At 62.5% G+C, this 17,486-nt stretch overlaps 2 protein-coding genes across 4 annotated transcripts; one reads left to right on the top strand and one right to left on the bottom strand.

The window, feature by feature from the left end:
• The first annotated feature begins 377 nt into the window (after positions 1 to 377).
• On the top strand, positions 378 to 4,873 carry SMPD2 (sphingomyelin phosphodiesterase 2). Of its 2 annotated transcripts, none has more exons than XM_053963995.1 (11): positions 378 to 433; positions 1,506 to 1,608; positions 2,065 to 2,161; positions 2,248 to 2,324; positions 2,536 to 2,629; positions 2,718 to 2,807; positions 3,110 to 3,192; positions 3,390 to 3,522; positions 3,595 to 3,699; positions 3,778 to 3,934; positions 4,159 to 4,873. In XM_053963995.1, the coding sequence occupies exons 2-11, from the start codon at positions 1,559 to 1,561 to the stop codon at positions 4,500 to 4,502; spliced, it is 1,230 nt and encodes a 409-aa protein (XP_053819970.1). In that variant the 5' UTR covers positions 378 to 433; positions 1,506 to 1,558; the 3' UTR covers positions 4,503 to 4,873. The 2 variants fall into 2 exon arrangements, with proteins under 2 accessions (XP_053819970.1, XP_053819971.1); XM_053963996.1 differs by lacking the exon at positions 378 to 433 and adding an exon at positions 515 to 855.
• Positions 4,678 to 17,381, bottom strand: MICAL1 (microtubule associated monooxygenase, calponin and LIM domain containing 1). Of its 2 annotated transcripts, XM_053963988.1 has the most exons (26): positions 17,231 to 17,381; positions 13,560 to 13,769; positions 13,204 to 13,482; positions 12,320 to 12,527; positions 12,130 to 12,237; positions 11,851 to 11,949; positions 11,618 to 11,773; positions 11,311 to 11,411; positions 10,788 to 11,045; positions 10,272 to 10,387; positions 10,063 to 10,189; positions 9,712 to 9,784; positions 9,166 to 9,316; positions 8,906 to 9,093; positions 8,691 to 8,797; positions 8,559 to 8,606; positions 8,384 to 8,461; positions 7,875 to 8,049; positions 7,696 to 7,778; positions 7,132 to 7,585; positions 6,928 to 7,013; positions 6,666 to 6,764; positions 6,448 to 6,541; positions 6,271 to 6,370; positions 6,099 to 6,172; positions 4,678 to 5,993 (listed from the first exon to the last, which is right to left on the bottom strand). In XM_053963988.1, exons 3-26 carry the CDS (start codon positions 13,462 to 13,464, stop codon positions 5,863 to 5,865), a joined length of 3,375 nt encoding a protein of 1,124 aa, XP_053819963.1. In that variant the 5' UTR covers positions 13,465 to 13,482; positions 13,560 to 13,769; positions 17,231 to 17,381; the 3' UTR covers positions 4,678 to 5,862. The 2 variants fall into 2 exon arrangements, with proteins under 2 accessions (XP_053819963.1, XP_053819964.1); XM_053963989.1 differs by lacking the exon at positions 8,384 to 8,461.
• Positions 17,382 to 17,486: the final 105 nt, after the last annotated feature.

Below are 17,486 nucleotides of genomic sequence, written 5' to 3'. Positions count from 1 at the left end.
ACACGAGGTTGGCAGCTTCTCCCATGGGCTAAAATCGAAGCCACAGGTGTTTTTGACTTTTTGCCAAGATCCCTGAGCCCCCTGCCAGGGTCTCGAGGCATCCGGAGCAGCCAAAGGGATGCTCTGGACTACAACAAGAGGGCTGCTGTGCCCCACCACTCACCACCACCCCTCCAAGCGCTGCTCGCGGTGCCGCGGCTGTCGGGTGCGCGCACCCCCATCCCGCACCCCGTGCTGCGAGCCGCCCGCACCCCGCCGTCCCTCCCGCACCCCCGCCGCGCCCCGTTACACCCATCACACCCTCCCGCGCCTCCTCCACCCTTCCCGGCCCCATCCACCCCACCCCGGCCCCGGTCCTGCCCCTTCCGCCCCGCTCCGCTGCCTGCCGGGACGCGTAGTCCCGCGGCCCCGCGCCGCTCCCGGCCCGCTGCAGGTCCGCTCTCGGCCCCGCCGATCGCTGCCGGCCCCGCTCCGCCTGTTGCTCCGATCCTCCCACTGCCGCGCCCCTCCGGTCACCCCGCTGCCGCCCCCCGCTCGTCCTGCGGCTCCGCTCCTCCTCAGCTCCGCTGCTCCTGCTGCCCCGTTCCCCGGCTTGCCCCGTTCGTGTCCCCGCTCTGCTGTTTCCCCGCTTGTCCCGCTCCTGTCCCCGCTCTGCTGATTCCCCGCTCCTGTCCCCGCTCTGCTGATTCCCCGCTCCTGTCCCCGCTCTGCTGATTCCCCGCTCCTGTCCGCGCTCTGCTGTTTCCCCGCTCCTGTCCCCGCTCTGCTGATTCCCCGCTTGCCCCGCTCCACCTGTTGCCGCTGTCCCGCTCCTGTCCCCGCCGCATCCCGCGGGGAGCGCCCCTGGGGGCTCAGGTTTGGTAGAAGCGGCCGGCGTTAATTAGCGCGGCTCAGGAACGGGATAATCCCGCCGGGGCAGGCAGAGCCCGGCTGCCCGCAGCCGGCATCCCGGAGCTCCGGGGCTGCTCTTTTTAGCTTCTAAACCGGAAATTGGACAATCTCACGGGGTCAGGCAGGGGGGAAGCGGAGCCGGCGGAGCGCTGGGGCTGCTCCGGAGCTGCTGGCTCCGCCGGGGTTTGGGGTCCCGAAAAGGATCCGTGGGCTTCCCGAGAGGGGAGGTGCGTGACCATGTCCCATGCCCGTGCCTCGCAGCTCCACTTTGAAACCAGGATGAAAGCCCATCCTGGAACACAACTTACTGACAGGCAGAGGGGTCGAGCCCTGTAGCCCATTCCTGGCCCACCGGTGTCCCCAGCCACTCACTCCATGTAGGGCCACATGGGTGGTTTGGGTACATGGATCCCTGTACGGGGGCAGTTTAGGGTTCGGGGTGGTCCTTGCATGCAGAAAAGGAGGCGAAGGGCCTGGAGCACCCCGAGCACTTTTCCTTCCTTCCTGGCCTTGGCCTTGGCTCAGCCCTTCCGCCTTCCTGGCCTGGCTCTTTGGCTCTGTCCTGCAGCCTGCACGGGCTCCTGGGGGCTGCCACTCCAACCCGCTCCCTGCAGGTCCCCCCTCTGCCTGGCGCTGCCCGCTGACCCCCCCAGAACCCCGACAAGCGATGGAGGGAGAGCCCACCCTGCGCCTCCGGATCTTCGACCTCAACTGCTGGTGAGTCCAGACTTTGCCAGGTCTGTGCCCGGCTGTGTGGCTGGAGATGGAGGCACCACACTGGGGGAGGGGTCCCACCTTGGGGTTACCTTTGTGGCCCCTTCATTTTGGGGTTACACCACTCTCCCTGCCCCAGAGGGTCATGAGCTGCTTGGCTGGGTAGCGCCTGCTGTCCCTTCCGTGCTTGTTAGCTGCAGAAAATAACCCCATTTGCACCCTAAGCAAGGATGAGCTGCCTCAATTCTGCAGGCAGGAGAAGCTGTCCCCAAACAGCCTCCCTGCATCTTGTCCCCATGTCCTTGCATGGCCCTTTCCCCTTCCCATCTTTCCCATCTACATCCTGCTTCTGCTGGTACTGGAGCCCTCTTTCTCTCCCTCGTTTCGGGCCACAATGGGCCCCAACAGCCCCCACGACCCTGTCCCCAGCAGGCTTTGACTGTCACCCCTCTCTGGCAGGGCCATCCGCTACCTGAGCAAGCGGCGGCAGGAGCGGGTCCGGCTCATCGGGGACACGCTGCGCCAGGAGGGCTTTGACCTGGTGCTGCTCCAGGAGGTGAGGGCAGTTTGTGAGCCAAGTGCGCCCATTCCCAGCCTGGGAGATGGGCGTGACTGTTCTCAGCCTATCCCTCTGTCCTCCAGGTGTGGAGCGAGCAGGACTACAGTGACCTGAAGGTGAAACTAGCAGGCTGTTATCCCTTCTCCCATTACTTCCGCAGGTGAGAAGGGCAAGGTCAGCCCCCCGGGGCTGTCTGTGGGGCAGTGCCAGCGCCACCTCTGATCCTGTGGGAGGCCCCATGCCTGGGCAGCAGGATGCTCACAGGAGCACACTGGGACCCAGGCACCCGGGGAGTCCTCCTGGCCCAGGGCTAGGGCGAGGCAGAGGTTTTGGGAACCTCATCTCCTCACTGTGCTTCTTCCCTCCCACAGTGGGGTGATCGGCAGCGGCCTCTGCGTCTTCTCCAGGTTCCCCATTCTGGACACACTCCTCTACCAGTACTCACTGAATGGGTACCCCTACATGGTAAGTGGGGTGGGGGGCACGTGGCACCATGGTGTCCATCCCCACAGAGCCTCAGTAGCCCTGACCTGCCCTCCCTCCCCTTGGGCAGCTCCAGCACGGGGACTGGTTCTGCGGCAAGTCCGTCGGTCTCGTCATTATGAAGATCTCGGGGATCATCTTCAACGTCTACGTCACCCACGTGAGCAACCCGGGGAAGAACCCAGCCAGCATGGGGGGAACAGTGGGGAGGAGGGCAATGAGTGGCCGTACTCCTCCTTTACTGTCCCCTTGCTTTAACCACTGCTCTCCACCCTCTGCCCTGGACTATGCACCGATTTAATAAAAAAAAATAACCGGGGTATGGGTATGGGGTGAGCATCCCAGGCTCTCCCCCGTGGGGGTGACGTAAAGACAGAGTTGTTGGCTGGGACTGTTTGGAGGGGTTGGGTGGGTTTGCAGGGTTCCTGGGAGCAGGGCAGGAGTCTTTCCCTGTCTCTCCAGCTGCACGCCGAGTACTGCCGGGACAAGGACGCCTACCTGCCCCACCGCCTGGTGCAGGCCTGGGAGCTGGCACAGTTCATCCGGTGAGCAGCTGCGGGGTGTCCCCCTGCAGGTCCCCAGGATGTGTGTGGTCACCCCTGCCCCTGGGGCTTGCACTGCAGAGAGCTCCCATTTGCACCAGTCCCAGTCAGGAATGAGGTGGAGGAGCACTGGGCAGGTCCCAGTCACTCCAGTCCATGCCAGGCAGGGCAGGGAAGGACAGCCACCCCTGTCCCCACAGACACACCTCGAAGGCAGCAGATGTGGTGCTGCTGGGAGGGGACCTGAACATGCACCCTGAAGATGTGGGCATCCGGCTGCTGCGTGGCTGGACGGGGCTGCGGGATGCCTTTGCTGAGGCCACGCACTTTGAGGTGAGCTGAGGGGATGAGTGGGGTCCCAGGGCACACCAAGAGCCCCCAGCTCACCCAAGGCTCTTGTCTCAGGGCTGTAAGAACGGCTGCACCCTTGTCCCTGACAACTGCTTCACTGACAAGTCAGAGCTGCTGCCCTTCCCGCTGGGCATCCGCATTGACTACATCCTCTACAAGGTAACGGGGAGCGTCTGCCTGCCAGCTGTGAGTGCTGGGGCTGAGGCACTGGTGTGACCCCCTTGTCCCCTCACCCAGGCCATCTCCAGCTTCACGGTGAGGTGTGAAGAGCTGAAGACCACCACGGGGCGAGCCCCAGGCATGGACATCCCCTTCTCAGACCATGAAGCCGTGATGGCAACACTGCACATCCAGAGGCAGGGACAGCCTGCAGGTGCCACCCTTGGCACAGCTGGTAAGTGGGGGGGCTGCTGCCAGCACCCACCATGTGCTGGGGGGCTGGTGGATGGACTGGTGGGAGTTGGATGGAGTTCTTTGGGGATGTTTCCCCTTGCGGTGCTGCTTGTGGAGGGCTGCAGAGCAGTGGGGATGGGGAGAAGGCTATTGGGGTGGTATGGGGGGGGGTTATAGGGATGGTATATGGGGGTCCCACCCTGCTGAGGGCCCGTGTCCCCACAGACCCTGCGCTGGCAGATGTGGTGACAGAGGCACGGACAGAGGTGGGCGCGGGGCTGCAGGCGGCGCGGCGGCAGCGCTACTCCTCGGGCAGGATGGCCGTGCTGGCCCTGCTGCTGCTGCTGCTCCAGGCCGCGGCTGCTCTGGGCACACTGGCTGGACTGGGCGCAGAGCAGCCCTTCCCCAAGCTCTCCTTCTGCCTGCTGGCCTTCCTCGCCCTCGGCGTCCTCGTCCTCGCCACCGGTCTCCACCTGTTTCACACCATGGAGGTGAAGATGCTGCACGGCACCGAGGACCAGATGTGGATGGTACTGCGGGCCCTGCAGGAGCGTCCCAGCGAAGGCTGAGCTGAGGCTCTGGGTGTCCCACAAAGTCCCCTTGGCCACACCATGTCCTCTATTTCATCCAGCTTCAGTTCTTAGGCAAGCAGCACTGCAGCCAATGCAGTAGTGCAGGTTTGACAGCTGCCTCTGGGTGAAATTAAGGTTTTTGGGGTAGATTTACTGCATTGACCCCTGTGAGAACCACAATGGAGGCAGATTTTTATTGCTGTCTTTTTAAATACATTCTTTTGTACATGGAGGGACCCACTGGCCTGGCTGGAAGGCTTGAGACCCTGAGGCTCCCCTCACCTGGGGTGGCCTCAAATTTTACACTGGTGGCTGTTCTGGCAACCAGTCCTGACTAATGGAAAATAAAGGCGATATTTTAACCTTTGGCACCGGGTCAGAGGGGCTTTATTTGAAGGGAGGGGGTTTGCAGCAGGACTGTAGGGCTGGTACAAACACAGGGAGGGCTGGAGGAGGTGCTGAGGGGAATGGCAGGATGGGGGCTGAACACAGTTGCTAAGAGAGGAACCTATGCCTGGGACCCCCACCCCAACTCATGAGCATCATTTGGCCACAGAGGCAACAGCCAGGGACTCCAGGGGCATCTGTGGTCTATGCAAAGGCCAAGCAGAAGAAATCCCAAAGGGGCAAGGAGGGCATAGCCACTGGTGTCCCTTGTCCTCGGTGTTAAGAATTGGCCCTGAGCACAATTCCCGTAGGAGCTCCTGGACAAAAAGCCCTTCCCTGGCCCAAGGGGCTCATGGTAGAGTTCTGACCCTGGTTTCCTGCAGCAGCTGGGGACAGCGTGGACGTGGCATCCAAAAGCAGTGGTGCAGAGCAGCTGGACCAGCCCAGTCTGTCTGTCACTGGCCCCAACTTGTACAGCCAGATGTCCCTTGAGACGGACAGTCCAGACTGGGATGGATGCCCTCATCTGGGAAGGATGTCCCAGGGTGACTTCGAGGGACCATTCCTGAAGGTGCCCCTGCACATCTGGCATCTGCCCTGTGGCCTGCCTCTGGTGGCCAGTCACCTCCTTGCTGCTGGGAGCCACCACAGCCCCCTTTTGCAGTCCCCTGCGAGTCTTGTTTTCCAGCAAGCAGAAGGCAAAGGCAATCCAGCCACGCACAGGAATGCCCTCTCAGCACCCCAAGGCTGAGTGCTTCTCGGTGCCTCCTCATGTGGGCACCCACCCGCGGGTCTGGCCCCTCCGTGACAGACTTTGGCAAGCGGGGAGCTGGATTTGCTGTGGCAGCTGCTGGCACCTGGGGCATCGCCACCTCCAGAGGTGGCTCAGAGTGATGCTCAGCCCAGGACTCACTCACACACGCTCTGCTTGTCCCCCGGGGAGGGCCCGGTGGCTCCGGGGCTGTGCGGGTCAAGCCCGCAGCTCACTGAGCCGCTTCTCCTCCTGCAACTGGATGAGGACGTTCCGCTTATTCACCACCTCCACCAGCTGCTTCAGGATCTCCTGCTCGGCCTTCTCATCCTCAGGTGTCTTCAGGGCATCTGTGGGTGCAGGGGGCCACAGTAGAGCTGGGAAGGCCACAAGCCCTGACCTGCTCCCTGCACCGTGCAAAGGGGATCCTCTCCCTGGCACGTGCTGGCACTCACCCTCCTTGTTCATGTAGCTCCGGAGCTTCTCGTCAAGCTGACACTGCTGCTCCTCCAGCTTCAGTTCCTGCACCCTGTGGGGAGGAAAAAGGGTGTGCTGGGTACTGGCTTCGCAGGGGACTGGGGTGAGCTGAGCCCCCACACCGACCAGGGAGCATCCCCCAAGCCTCACGCGATCATGAGGTCCGACTCCTCGGTCATCAGATTGTTCTTCTTCTGGACCAGGTAGAGCAGCTGGTTTGTCCACTGTGTCTGCTGGTCAGCCGGGCTCTCTGCAGGACAGGGGGATGGTCAGCAGGGTGCACACCCCCACTGCAGGGTCACGGTGCTCTGTCCACCCTGGCCTTACCATTCTCATCCCGGAGTAACTTCTCCAGCTTGATGCCCTGCTGCTCCAGTTCCCGGAATGTCACCTCGATCTCCTCCAGCCGCCTCTGGATGGCCTGTAAGAGAAGGGCAGCACTCACCTGCAGGCCAGCACCTGCCAGCATGTGGCCACCAGCAGCAGGACGGAGGGGACAGGGTGCAGTGCCACGCTGGGGAGCTGCCTCTCCCCTGCGGGGTTACCTGGGCTCTGCAGAACCTCTTCATCTGGGATTCCCTGGCCCGGCGGGCCAATGTGCGCTTCCAGGTGGGGAATTTCTCCTCTTCCCTGGGGTCTGGGTACTGTGAAAGGACGGTGGCACGGGCAGGGGGGTCAGTCCCTGCACCAGGCACCTCCTGCCTTGGCAGCCACAGCTGAGCCAGACCTGATGCCTCTGTGAGAGCAGCAAGAGCCCCAGCTACCACCTGTGCTGGTGGTGCCTCCATCATTGGGGAAAATCCTCACCAACTCTTTCATGATGCCAAAGCCTGTGTCCTCCTCCTCCTCCTCCTCCTCTCCCTCCCCCTCCTCGCTGTCACTCTCCTCCAAATCTGCCCAAGAAAAGAGCTGTTTCAGGCTGGTTCCTCGTGAGCAAAATGTGGGATACAGCAGGGTCCTGGAGGGACTGAAAGCTCTGCTCATCGGGAGACTCCAGTTTGTACCACCTACCTTTCTCCGTGTCAGTTTTCTCCTCCTCCTCCTTCCAGGCGCCTTGTCCCTGCCGCAGGGCAGGGAGGGCCTCGGGTGCTGCTTGGAGCCGCAGACGAGCTGGCTTCAGTGGAGGCTCGGGCTCTGCTTCACTGGTGAGGTTCAGTGTGGACAGACTGAGCTTCTCCAGTGGTGTAAGGACGATCTTCCTCCTGCCCCCACTCTCCTCACCCTCCTCTGCTGTCCCTTGGGGCTCTGCTCTGGGAACCTCCTCCTCCCTCACATCCCCCCCAGGCTGTGCCAGCAGCTCCTGCTCCTCCATGTCACCAGTATCTGCAGTGTCCTCAACGTCCCCAGGCTCTTCCCCTGCCTGTGGGGCTGCTGGAGCGGGCTGAAGTGGACTGGGTGCCCCCTCCCTGGGGGACACACATGACCTTCCAGCATCTGAGGGTGGGTGGGCAGCAGCATCAGCATCCTACGGCAGAGCCAGAGCAGAGGGGTGATGCACCACAGGGCCACACCCAACCCACCCCCCTAAACATTTTGCCTTTCCTCCATCACCTACAGGGATTTAGGGTGATTTACCCCATCAGGCAGTGCCGAAGCCTCATCCCGGGGCAGGTCCATGCTGGCTGGATTGGGGTAGTGCAGCGAGCAGTAAAAATGACCTGGGCGGGGTGGGGGGAGAGGGTGAACTCATGTGACAACCTGCAAGGTGGAAAAGTCGTGCCCCAAGCATTCCCTCTCCCCAGAAGCCCCCTCACCATCCTCCTCGTCGAAGGCGTAGTCGCCCAGGCGCAGGGTGGCCCCGCAGCGCCGGCACTGGAAGCAGCCGCGGTGGAAGAAGCGCCCCTCGGCGCTGGCTCGCTCCACGATGTAGACACGGCGCCCGCAGAAGTAGCAGGCGTCGCTGTTCTCCCCTGTCCTCTCCCTCGGTGGCTGCGGGGGGAGAGGACAGGCAGGGGTGGCACCGGGGGCCTGGCACCCGCCCTGCCCTGTGGCCGTGCCGGCAGCCATGGGGGCGCGGGGCAGGGCTTTGCCCCTCTCGCAGCGCTGGGTCTGGGTGCCTGGGACGGGTGAGGGAGCGGCAAGTCTTGGCTCCGGAAAACCAGTTGGGTCAGGAAACAGGCAGGGAGGAGCTGGGAACATGTGGGCGTTCGCTTGTGCAGCCCTGGTCCCTGCACCCTGCCAGCCCTTGGCTTGGCCCTGCCAGCCACTGGTGCCCCCCTGCCCTGAGCTGGACCCTCCATCCCAAGGTGACACAAGGACCAACCTGCCCTGGGTCCATCACGATGGGCTGCGGCGGCTCGTGGGCACTGTCCTGAGTGTCTCCATCCAGCCCCGTGTCCAGCTACAAGTGACCCAAGGGGAGGGTCAGCCCCCCACTCTCCCCCCAGGACAGCTGCACCCCAGCAGAGCCCCCCTTGGGGCACCTGGGGCAGGCCCACCTCAGTGTCCCTGCGGCTCCTCTTGGTCTCACTGTCCTGGGCACCGTCCTGCAAATCCAAAGGGGGTGGGTAAGGGTGGGGAGTGTGACGGGGTTTTGGTGTGCCGTGAGGGTGTGGGTGGGGGTCCCTCACCTGGGTACGTTTGTGTGCCAGGTTCCGGCTCTTCTGCAGCTTGCTGAGGAAGAGGATGGCCCCTCGTGTGCCACGGGGAGACAGTGGCTTCTTGCTGACCTCCACCTCTGCACAGGACATGGCCATTTTGGTGGGACCCACCCAACAAAGAGGAGAACACCCAGCCAGCCCCAGTGCGGCTCAGGATGGGACAAACCCCCCCCAAAATCTCACACCTGGAGAGGTCCCAAAAATTTGATAGAAGTGGCTGAGGTAGGTGATGAGGTCCAGGCGGTCAGGCTCTGTCATGGTGGCCATCTCAACACTGGAGAGGACAGGCTGGATGCCCAGCTCCTGCTCTGCTATGTCCAGCAACATCTGGTGGGTCCGAATGGCATCCTGGGGCTCCACAGAATCAAAGTCCCTGTGGGGAGACGTGGCTGCCATCAGGGTGGGCTCTGCAGGGTGGAGGGTTTGGGGGCTCCCAGGCACTCACACCAGGTCGGGGCGGAAGCGGTGGATGAGGGCGCAGAGGGCCAAGCCACTGGTCCAGGAGGTGCTGAAGTTGGTCACGGCCACGCCAGGGTATCCAGCCGTGCTGGCCTGGCACCAGCTCAGCAGCTCTTCACAGACAGCTCCAGGGGCCACTGGGGAGGAAAAGACAGGGGACACCCCACCCAGTCCACCTCCTGCCTCGGACTCCATGCTTTAACAGGGAAGGGATCCCATGGGAGCAAGCTGAGACACCCCCTGTCCCCCACAACCCTCCCCGCAAGTCTCAATAACTATGCTGAGGAAGCATCTGTCAATATTTCATGGCTCAGCATCAGTGCAGCCTGGAGGGGCACAGCCTCCTCCCCAGAAGGCAGCAGGGGCCTGTGTCCCCACGTGGGCCACAAGCAGAGGGGAGAGAAACCATTGGTGTCACCAGGACAGCCTGCTGGACACAGGCCAGGGCGCAAGAAACAAGCATGGGGAGGAAAACCAGGGCAGCAGCCACTGGGGCTGCTGGAAGGAATGGGGCAGGAGTGGTTGCTCCTACCGGTGCTGAGCCGGTTGTCGCTCTTCCTCTTGTGGTCCACCTCCACCATGCCCACGAGGTAGAGGTCCCTGACCTGCCAATGGGGACATGCCAGTGGTGGGTCACCACCTGTACAGTGCCAATGACACCACGCAGGGAGGTGGCCCTGGCAAGGGGGACACCTGGACACCCCCCCCCACACCTCTCCAGAACCCTCCACCATCCACAATGGGCAACACATTCAATGTCCTGGCTACTAATAGCTTCAGTCTCACACCTTTTGGGGACAGGGGACTGGGTAAATTCGTGTCACCCTGGCAGCCAGGGAGGCTGGGCTGGCTGGCTGTCCCATGGCAGGAGCTGGCCAGGTACCTGGCTGGCTTTGATGGCCTGCAGGTTGATGTTGGGGTAGCGCGTGGCCGGGTCGATGCTGTACTGACTGATGTTCTTGTTGGTGTTGTCTGGGGATGTCTGCGAAAGGCGCTGGTAGATGCTCTCCCTGGGTGCAAGGGACAGGGCTGGCATCACTGCTCCCATCCTCACGTGCTCCAGACCCAGCCCAGCGGGATGGGGACACTCACCTCTCGGCCAGCACCTCCAGCGGGGGTGTCCCAGCTGCCCACCGCCGCACCATCCACGCTGCGTCGAAGGCGGCGAGGAAGCCCCTGGCCACGCCGGTGCCCAGCGGCCAGAAGGGCTGCAAAGGGAAAGGCAGAGCTGGAACTGGAGTTGCATGGCTGGTCGGGGCAGCTGGGAGGAGGCTGGGAGCTGCCAGGCTTGGCCGGGGATGAAAGAGGGAGCGGCGGCAGGACGCGCACGGAGAGGACGGGTGGCCATCTCCTCCCCAGCCAGCACGGCTGCGTTTGGGGAGGGGCTGGGCTGCTCCTCCATCCTGAACCAACCCCAAATCTCCAGTGGGGCTGGAGAAGGGGATAACCTCCCCAAAACATGCCACTGCTGGGAGCCTGCCCAAGGATGGAGTGCACTGGGCAATTGGGATGAGAAGCGCTTAGGGAGGGGAAATATATTGCAACCAATGCATCTTGCAAGGAGAGGGAAATGGGGGCATGAGGTGGTGCTGCAGGGGAAACTCTCACCTCCACCAAGCAGTCGCCCACCAGCCCCAGGAGCACACGGCTCCCGTTGTGCTCCCGCACCAGCGCCGCGTTCTCCGAGCGCGTCATGCAGGTGAAGTCGAACATGTCAACATCCGGCAGGTCCCGGTGGTTGAGGGCAAACTCCAGTTCGGGCAGGCAGTAGTTGGTGGAGAAGTTGGCAGCTTCTTTGGCATAGCTGAGGAGGGCATCCCGGTTCACATTCTCTGGGGCCAGGAGGCTCTCGATGTCCGCTTTGTCCTGTGGGGATGGGGTGAAGCTGACTGGGATGTGGGAGGTGATGTTTGTCCCTCAGCCTGGGAGCACCCAGCTCTAGGGTGCAGCTGTGCCACTGCACTCTCGGTATCCTGGAAGGATTTTTCCTGTGGCACAGGCAACAGCTGCTGCAGCCCCTACCACCCCAGGGGTGTGCAGTTAATCCAGCATCCACAATTTGCATCCCACTTTCAAGGCTTTCAGCTTGGGATCGCTGTGAGATCCCAGGGCCAGATCCTGCCCTTCTCACCTGGAGGATGACCCCCTTCTTGAGCAGGCTCTGCTTCTTGGCCGTCATGACGAAATAGTGAGTGTCATCCTTGTAGTACACGATGTTTTCCAGGTCAATGCCTGGTGACAGGGAAGGGGCTGAGCCAGGGCCATGGGGTGGCCCAGCACTGGGCTCAGACACCAAATGTCCCCTGCAATGGGGCACCATGTGGGGACATGCACCCCATTACTGGGGACATCCTGGGGCTGAGCCTCCAGCTCCCTCAGGAGGGGGCAGGAGCCCCCAACGCCCCACATGTGGGGGTTGGGACCACGGGACCACTGACCCGTTTTGTTGTAGAGGTTCTGGAAGAACTTCTGGTTGTAGATTCGGGCCACGCCGCTGATCTCAGCCACCTCCACCTCGGCCCGGCTGTGGCGGTTGATGAAGTTGGTGGTGATGCCAATGGCCAACTTCCCACGCGTCTCCTTCCGCTTGAACCCTGCAGGAGGGGAGAGGCGTGAGCCCCCACCCAGCCCCCCATAGCGGTCCCGGGGCTGCAGGGACACCTGCTGTCACCTTCAGGGACAAATTTGCCGCCGCCAGCTGAGATGAGGACGTCGAACTCGTAGTGGGTGAGGGGAGAGGAACTGGGCTGCAGCACAGCCTGCCAACCACCTGCAGGGAGAGGGGTGGGCATGAATGTGCTAGTCCCCAGGGAGCAGGGAAAGGGCTGCACCTCATTTCCCCCAAAAAGGCATGCCCTGGGCTAGCAGAGGGACTGGGGGGCTCAGAGCGGCCACCCACAGCCCTGTCCTTGTCCCCAGGAACGCCACCCACCCTGCAGAGATACCGTACCTGCCTTGCCCGTGGGGGGAACAAGGCCCTCGAACCGCACATTGATGTGCACCTCCACCCCCAGGAGCAAAGCCACCTTCAGCAGGATCAGCTGGAGCTGCCGGATACCTGGGAGGGGAGAGAGGTCCTCAGGGCTGCACCCCTGGGTCCCTGGACTCCCCACAGTCAGCCGGGTCCCCCTAAAACTCACTGATGTGGTCCAGCGTGCCAGTGCAGAAGCGCCCGTAGAACTTCTTGGCGCCCAGCGCCCGCAGGTCGTGGATGGTGAAGGGCCAGAGGTGCAGGACGTTGTTGCGGGAGAAGGAGTCGCGCTTCTCCAGCAGCACCACGCGGGCACCCAGCAGCGCCAGCTCGATGGCCGCCCGCAGCCCGCAGGGGCCGGCGCCCACCACCAGGCACTGCCACGGCACGGGACGGGCAGTGAAGCGGGTGGGCAGCCCCAAAGCAGGGTTTGGGTGAACCCCCCCCCAGCACTCCCAAAGGCAGCACCTCCCTGCCTGCTGGGTCAGGATCTGGCCCTCCTCAGCGTTCCCCTTTTCTGCCTGATTCTCCCTGCAAACCGGGGCGCCCCCCACCCCCTGAACCTTGCCTTCCCCCGGGGCGATGGCAGCAATTAAAGCATTGGGTGAGATAAGGTGCAGGTCTGCTGCAGCCCTGGCTTTGGTCTCCTGACAGCTTTTGCACAGGGCTGGGACAACAGAGCACAGCAGTCAGGACAAAAGCCATCATCTGTGGGACAGGGAGCAGATGTCCCCAAGGGGACATCCTACTTGGGAAGCTCCTATCTCCCAGCAAGGATTTGACAGTTCCCTCAGCCCTGCCATGGGAGGCAGTGAGAGGCAGCTGGGAGGAGGAAGGACGCTGCTGGCTGGGTGGCACTGAGTTGGCATCATGCCATGGGGAGCTGAGCAGTGCTAATTAACGTCCTGTCCCATTAAACTCCATCAACCTCCCGCCTGGCACATCCTGCCTCCTCCTGGGATGAGAGCCAGAGTTTCCCAAGGGATGTTCTCACCCAAGACAAGGACACAGGGCAGGGAGAGACCCAGATCCCTCACCCCACATCCCGAGTACCTTGGTGCCAGCACAGGCTGTGCCCTGGTCGTAGTCCTTGTGCCCAGCTTTCTTATCGAGCTTGCTCCACAGGGCCTTGGCATTCCAGTAGTTGAGGGCAGCCTTGAGACCATGGTAGAGCTGTAGCCCACTGCCCTGCAGCCCCAGCTGCTGGCACAGCTCCACGAAGCAGCCCAGCACCTCCCGGCACTCCCCGGCACGCAGGAACCTCTCAAAGATGGCATGGGCCGGGTTGCCCGGCTCGTCGGCCGGCACACTCATCCCGAGTCACCCAGAAGCCTGGCAGAGGGACAGCAGAGGTCAGCAGGGAGGGGACCCTCCTGGATCCCCACCCACAAAGGCGTCCCATGCCAGACCTGGTGTCTCAGTGCCAGGTTCGCCAGCTGCGGGTGCTGTTGGGTGGCGATGGCACTGTCAAAATTGGCACACTTTGTGGCAGCAGTGGTGGAACCGTCCCTGGATGCTGCACCCAGAGAGCCACGGTGTCACCCTGCCACGGTGGCGTCAGGGCAGGGGATGGGGAGGGCTGTGGCAGCAGTAAGTGGCTTCCTCCATGCAGCGGGTACCTGCAACAGCCAAGAGCAGAGCGAGTTGTTTTGGAGCGAAGATACCACTTCCTTCCTCCGCAGCCTCGGCCTCACTTGAGGGGGATGGGAGGGAGCTCCTGGCTTTAGGAATCAGCCACACAGCTGCTGCAGAAAGCAGCAAGACCAGCCCTGGGGCCAGATCCATCCCGCCGACCTGGCTTCTGCAGCTGGAATGGGGTGATCTTTTCCCCCAGCTCCCCTTCTACCACTCCTGGAGTGGGTGGAAGCAGATTAGCGCAGAGAAAGCACCGGTGAGGAAATCAAATAAAAGTCAAATCACCCTACAAGCAGCCCCATCATGCCACAGAAGCCGTGGCAGGAGGGGTGCAGCACATTCCCCCATGGCATCCCAAAACCCCCTACCCCTGGCATCTCCCAGGGGACCAGTTCTCCTCGCGGCTGTCTCACCCCCAGCACTGCCCTGAGCACCAGCCTGTGCCCTCTGTCTTGCCAGCCCGAGCACGAAGAACAAAGTTTTGCCTTTTCCGGCCACTGTCGCCAGGCCCCGGGGCTGTGAAAGGCTCCCCCAGCCCAGCAGAGGCACGGCAGGGACACGGTGCTGCCGAGGAGGAACCGCTGGGAAAGCTCGGGAAGAGCTTCCACCTTTGAGCCGCCGCTCTTTGCCCTCTTGCCCCTGGGTGTTATCGTGGGCACGTGGCAGCACCCGGAGGGTGGCGGCCACCCCTGCAGTGGGACAAGGATGCCATGAATAAATTAGGCAGCCCCGAGGAGGAGGGCGCTGGGGGTGTGCGGAGAAAGGAGTTACTTAAGCGCTTAAATTTTGCCTGGAAAGACCGAATTCTAGCTGGGTTTCTAGTTCGGTCTCACTCAGGACTTTCCCGACACCAGAACGTGCGTTGCAAAGCAGTTCTGCCCGGTCACCTTCCCTCCAATCACTTCTGCAGGTCACCTTCCCTTCCAGCATCACACTCAGGAAATCCGGCCATTTTAACCCCTTCCTTCCTGGGCAGACATAGGATAAGCCACCCAGTGGGGCACAGCAGGGGCTGGCACACACCAGAGTGGCAGCGTGGGGACAGAGGACATGTCCTATGCATTCATGACAGGCCTGAGGACAGATTCCTGCTCTTCCCCTGAGCGCTGCCAGTGAGACAGGATGAGCCTGGGAAAACTGAGGCAGCCCTGAGAACCTCCCCAGAGAGTTTGCAGCGCTCCCACCCGTCCTTGTACCACAGAGGCTGCCCAGGCAGCGCTGGCTGCCAGGCACCAGTGCCCCGTGCAGACGGGTTGTCCTCCAGGAGCTCAACTCACTGCACTGCTGCCTGCCAAGGTCACCACACAGATGGGGCAAAGGCAGCTGCTCAGGCTGGGAGCATCTACTCCAGCCTCAGCAGCCCCTGGCTCTGAAAAAAGCCCATCTCTCGGCCTTGATTCCCACTGGACATGCTGCCAGGGGCAGCGTGCTGCCTGGGAAAGCTTTCCAGCCCCTACACTTTGGCAGGGAAGCTCAGAGGAGGCAGAACAACAAGCCTTGTGTTACACAGTTTCCTGCAGAAAGGATTATCCTGCCAGCGCTCAAACCCCCTTGACAACAGCAAGCAAGGTCAGAAACTCCTAGGAAGTCTCAGTTCCTGCAGGCTTGATACAAAACCCCAACTTTCAGCCCACAAAGGCCAGCAGCAGTGGCACAGCCTGTGCCAGGCATACTCTGGCTTTGCTCCTTCCATCAAAGCCTTTTGCATTTCTTCCCTTAACGCTGTTCCTGCAAGCAGGGAGGAGGAGGGGGGGTGCAGCCAGCCCTGACTCATCTCATGTCAGCTTTGGTTGGCTGCAGAAATGTCTATGGGGACATCACCCGGGTCTGAGACATGGGGAGCACCCCTGGAGCAGGGACACCCCGGGGGTGCAGGTCAGGGTCTCCCTCTTGCCCTTGCAGGACAAGCAGCCTCTTGGGAGAAGGTGGGGGAAGCTGCTTGGGAGCTCACGTGGCTCCCAGGCACATGGAAATGGGGTGGGAAAGGACACGGCTCCAGAGCTGATGAAAGCTGGGAGGATTTTCAGCAGATCGCCTCGCTGCTGCTGCGCTGGCTCCCAGCATGGATGGGGCTGTCCTGGGTTTGGGATCCAGGCTCCCAGCATGGATGGGGCTGTCCTGGGTTTGGGATCCAGGCTCCCAGCATGGATGGGGCTGTCCTGGGTTTGGGATCCAGGCTCCCAGCATGGACAGGCTGTCCTGGGTTTGGGATCCAGGCTCCCAGCATGGACAGGCTGTCCTGGGTTTGGGATCCAGGCTCCCAGCATGGACAGGCTATCCCGGGTTTGGGATCCAGCCTGGACACCACAGGCCAGGCTACTGAGCTGGGCTGGACCCCAGGAGAGCCCCCACAGTGAAAGGCAGGATGGAGGGTTTCCTGTGACCACCCAACAGCTTGGCCAAAGCCCTTGCTTTCAACCACAGCTGAGCTGTGAGGGTGTCAGGAAGGGGTGAAGGCACTGGAAGCTCTTGCAAACGTTATTGTGCCCAGGAGAAACATCCCAGGTATGGGACTAGGCAGGGAGACCACCCTAACCAAAGCCATGGAAACTTGCCTTGATTTGGGTGGGTTTGAATCCTTGGAGGGAGGGAAAAATCCCTGTCAGCTCCTCTGGTCTGAGGCAGGGATGTGGGTGCATGAGCCCACCCCAGCTTTGCAGGGCCCCAGCATGGAGCTGTGGGGGGAAGGGCTGGGGAGAGGGGACAAACCTGCGTCACGCTTTGCTGGGGATCCACACACCACAGCCTGGCCACATCCCGGGCTGCCCTGGGCACAGACAACGCTTGGGGAGGATCAAACGTGCCCCCCTATTTTTGCTGCTCAGCCTGTACCCCTGCCCAACACCAGCCTACAGAAGGACCTGCCTCTTGCAGCTGAATTTTGGTAAAAAGAGGAAGTCTGGTCACGGCCAGGTTTCACACCCCACATCATTTTCCTCTTCCTACTTCTCCTTTACCCCAAAGCACATCTGCGGCAAAGACATCACCGTGATGATGCACAGAGCATCCCTCATGGATCTTAGCAAAGCTCTTCCCCATCCTACTCATCACTGGGAGCACTGGAGGAGGAGGAGGAGCAGGGACTGCTCTCTTTCCCCTTCGTCCCGAGGGCAGCAGAGGCCAGCGGCTGGAGGGGAAAAGCAGCGGGGATGGAGCAGGGGAGAGGCTGTGGGGAGGGGTCAGCCGGAGAAAAAGCGCTACCCTGCCACGGAGCGTCCCAGGGACAAGCAGGACACGGGTTCGGGGGGCTGAGCCCTCCCCAGCAGCGCAGAATCACCGCTCGGTTTTGCCACCCCCCGTCCCCACCCTGCGCAGCGATGCTCGCGGCGGGGCGGGCGGAGGGGACCGGCGCTCGGGATGCTGGCACCGAGCTGGGGGGACACGGGGCAGAGCCCTGACCTCCCCACGCCCAGGGATGCTCTGCCCATCCTCACCCTCCACTCACCTCCACAGCCCCTCGGAGGGGGAAACTGAGGCACGGGCCGGGGCGTGGGGAGGGACCGGAGCTGGGCGCAGCCGGGAGAGATAGCAAGCAGGAAACGAGCTCCGGCTCTGCAAGCAGCAGCTGCCGGCCGGCCCGGCCCTCCTCTCCTTTGCCCTCCCCTCTTCGGCCTTCCCCTCCCCTCGCCTGCCCGACCCTCCCCCGCGGCCGGGGGGACCCAGGCCGGGCGGAGCCGGGAGAGGGGCGGCCCCGGGGCCAC

This window comes from Vidua chalybeata, chromosome 24 (genome assembly GCF_026979565.1).
Source record: "Vidua chalybeata isolate OUT-0048 chromosome 24, bVidCha1 merged haplotype, whole genome shotgun sequence".
In the NCBI taxonomy this organism is placed as follows: domain Eukaryota; kingdom Metazoa; phylum Chordata; class Aves; order Passeriformes; family Viduidae; genus Vidua; species Vidua chalybeata.
The sequence above is the reverse complement of the archived record's forward strand: the minus strand, read 5'-3'. Positions and strand labels throughout refer to the sequence as shown.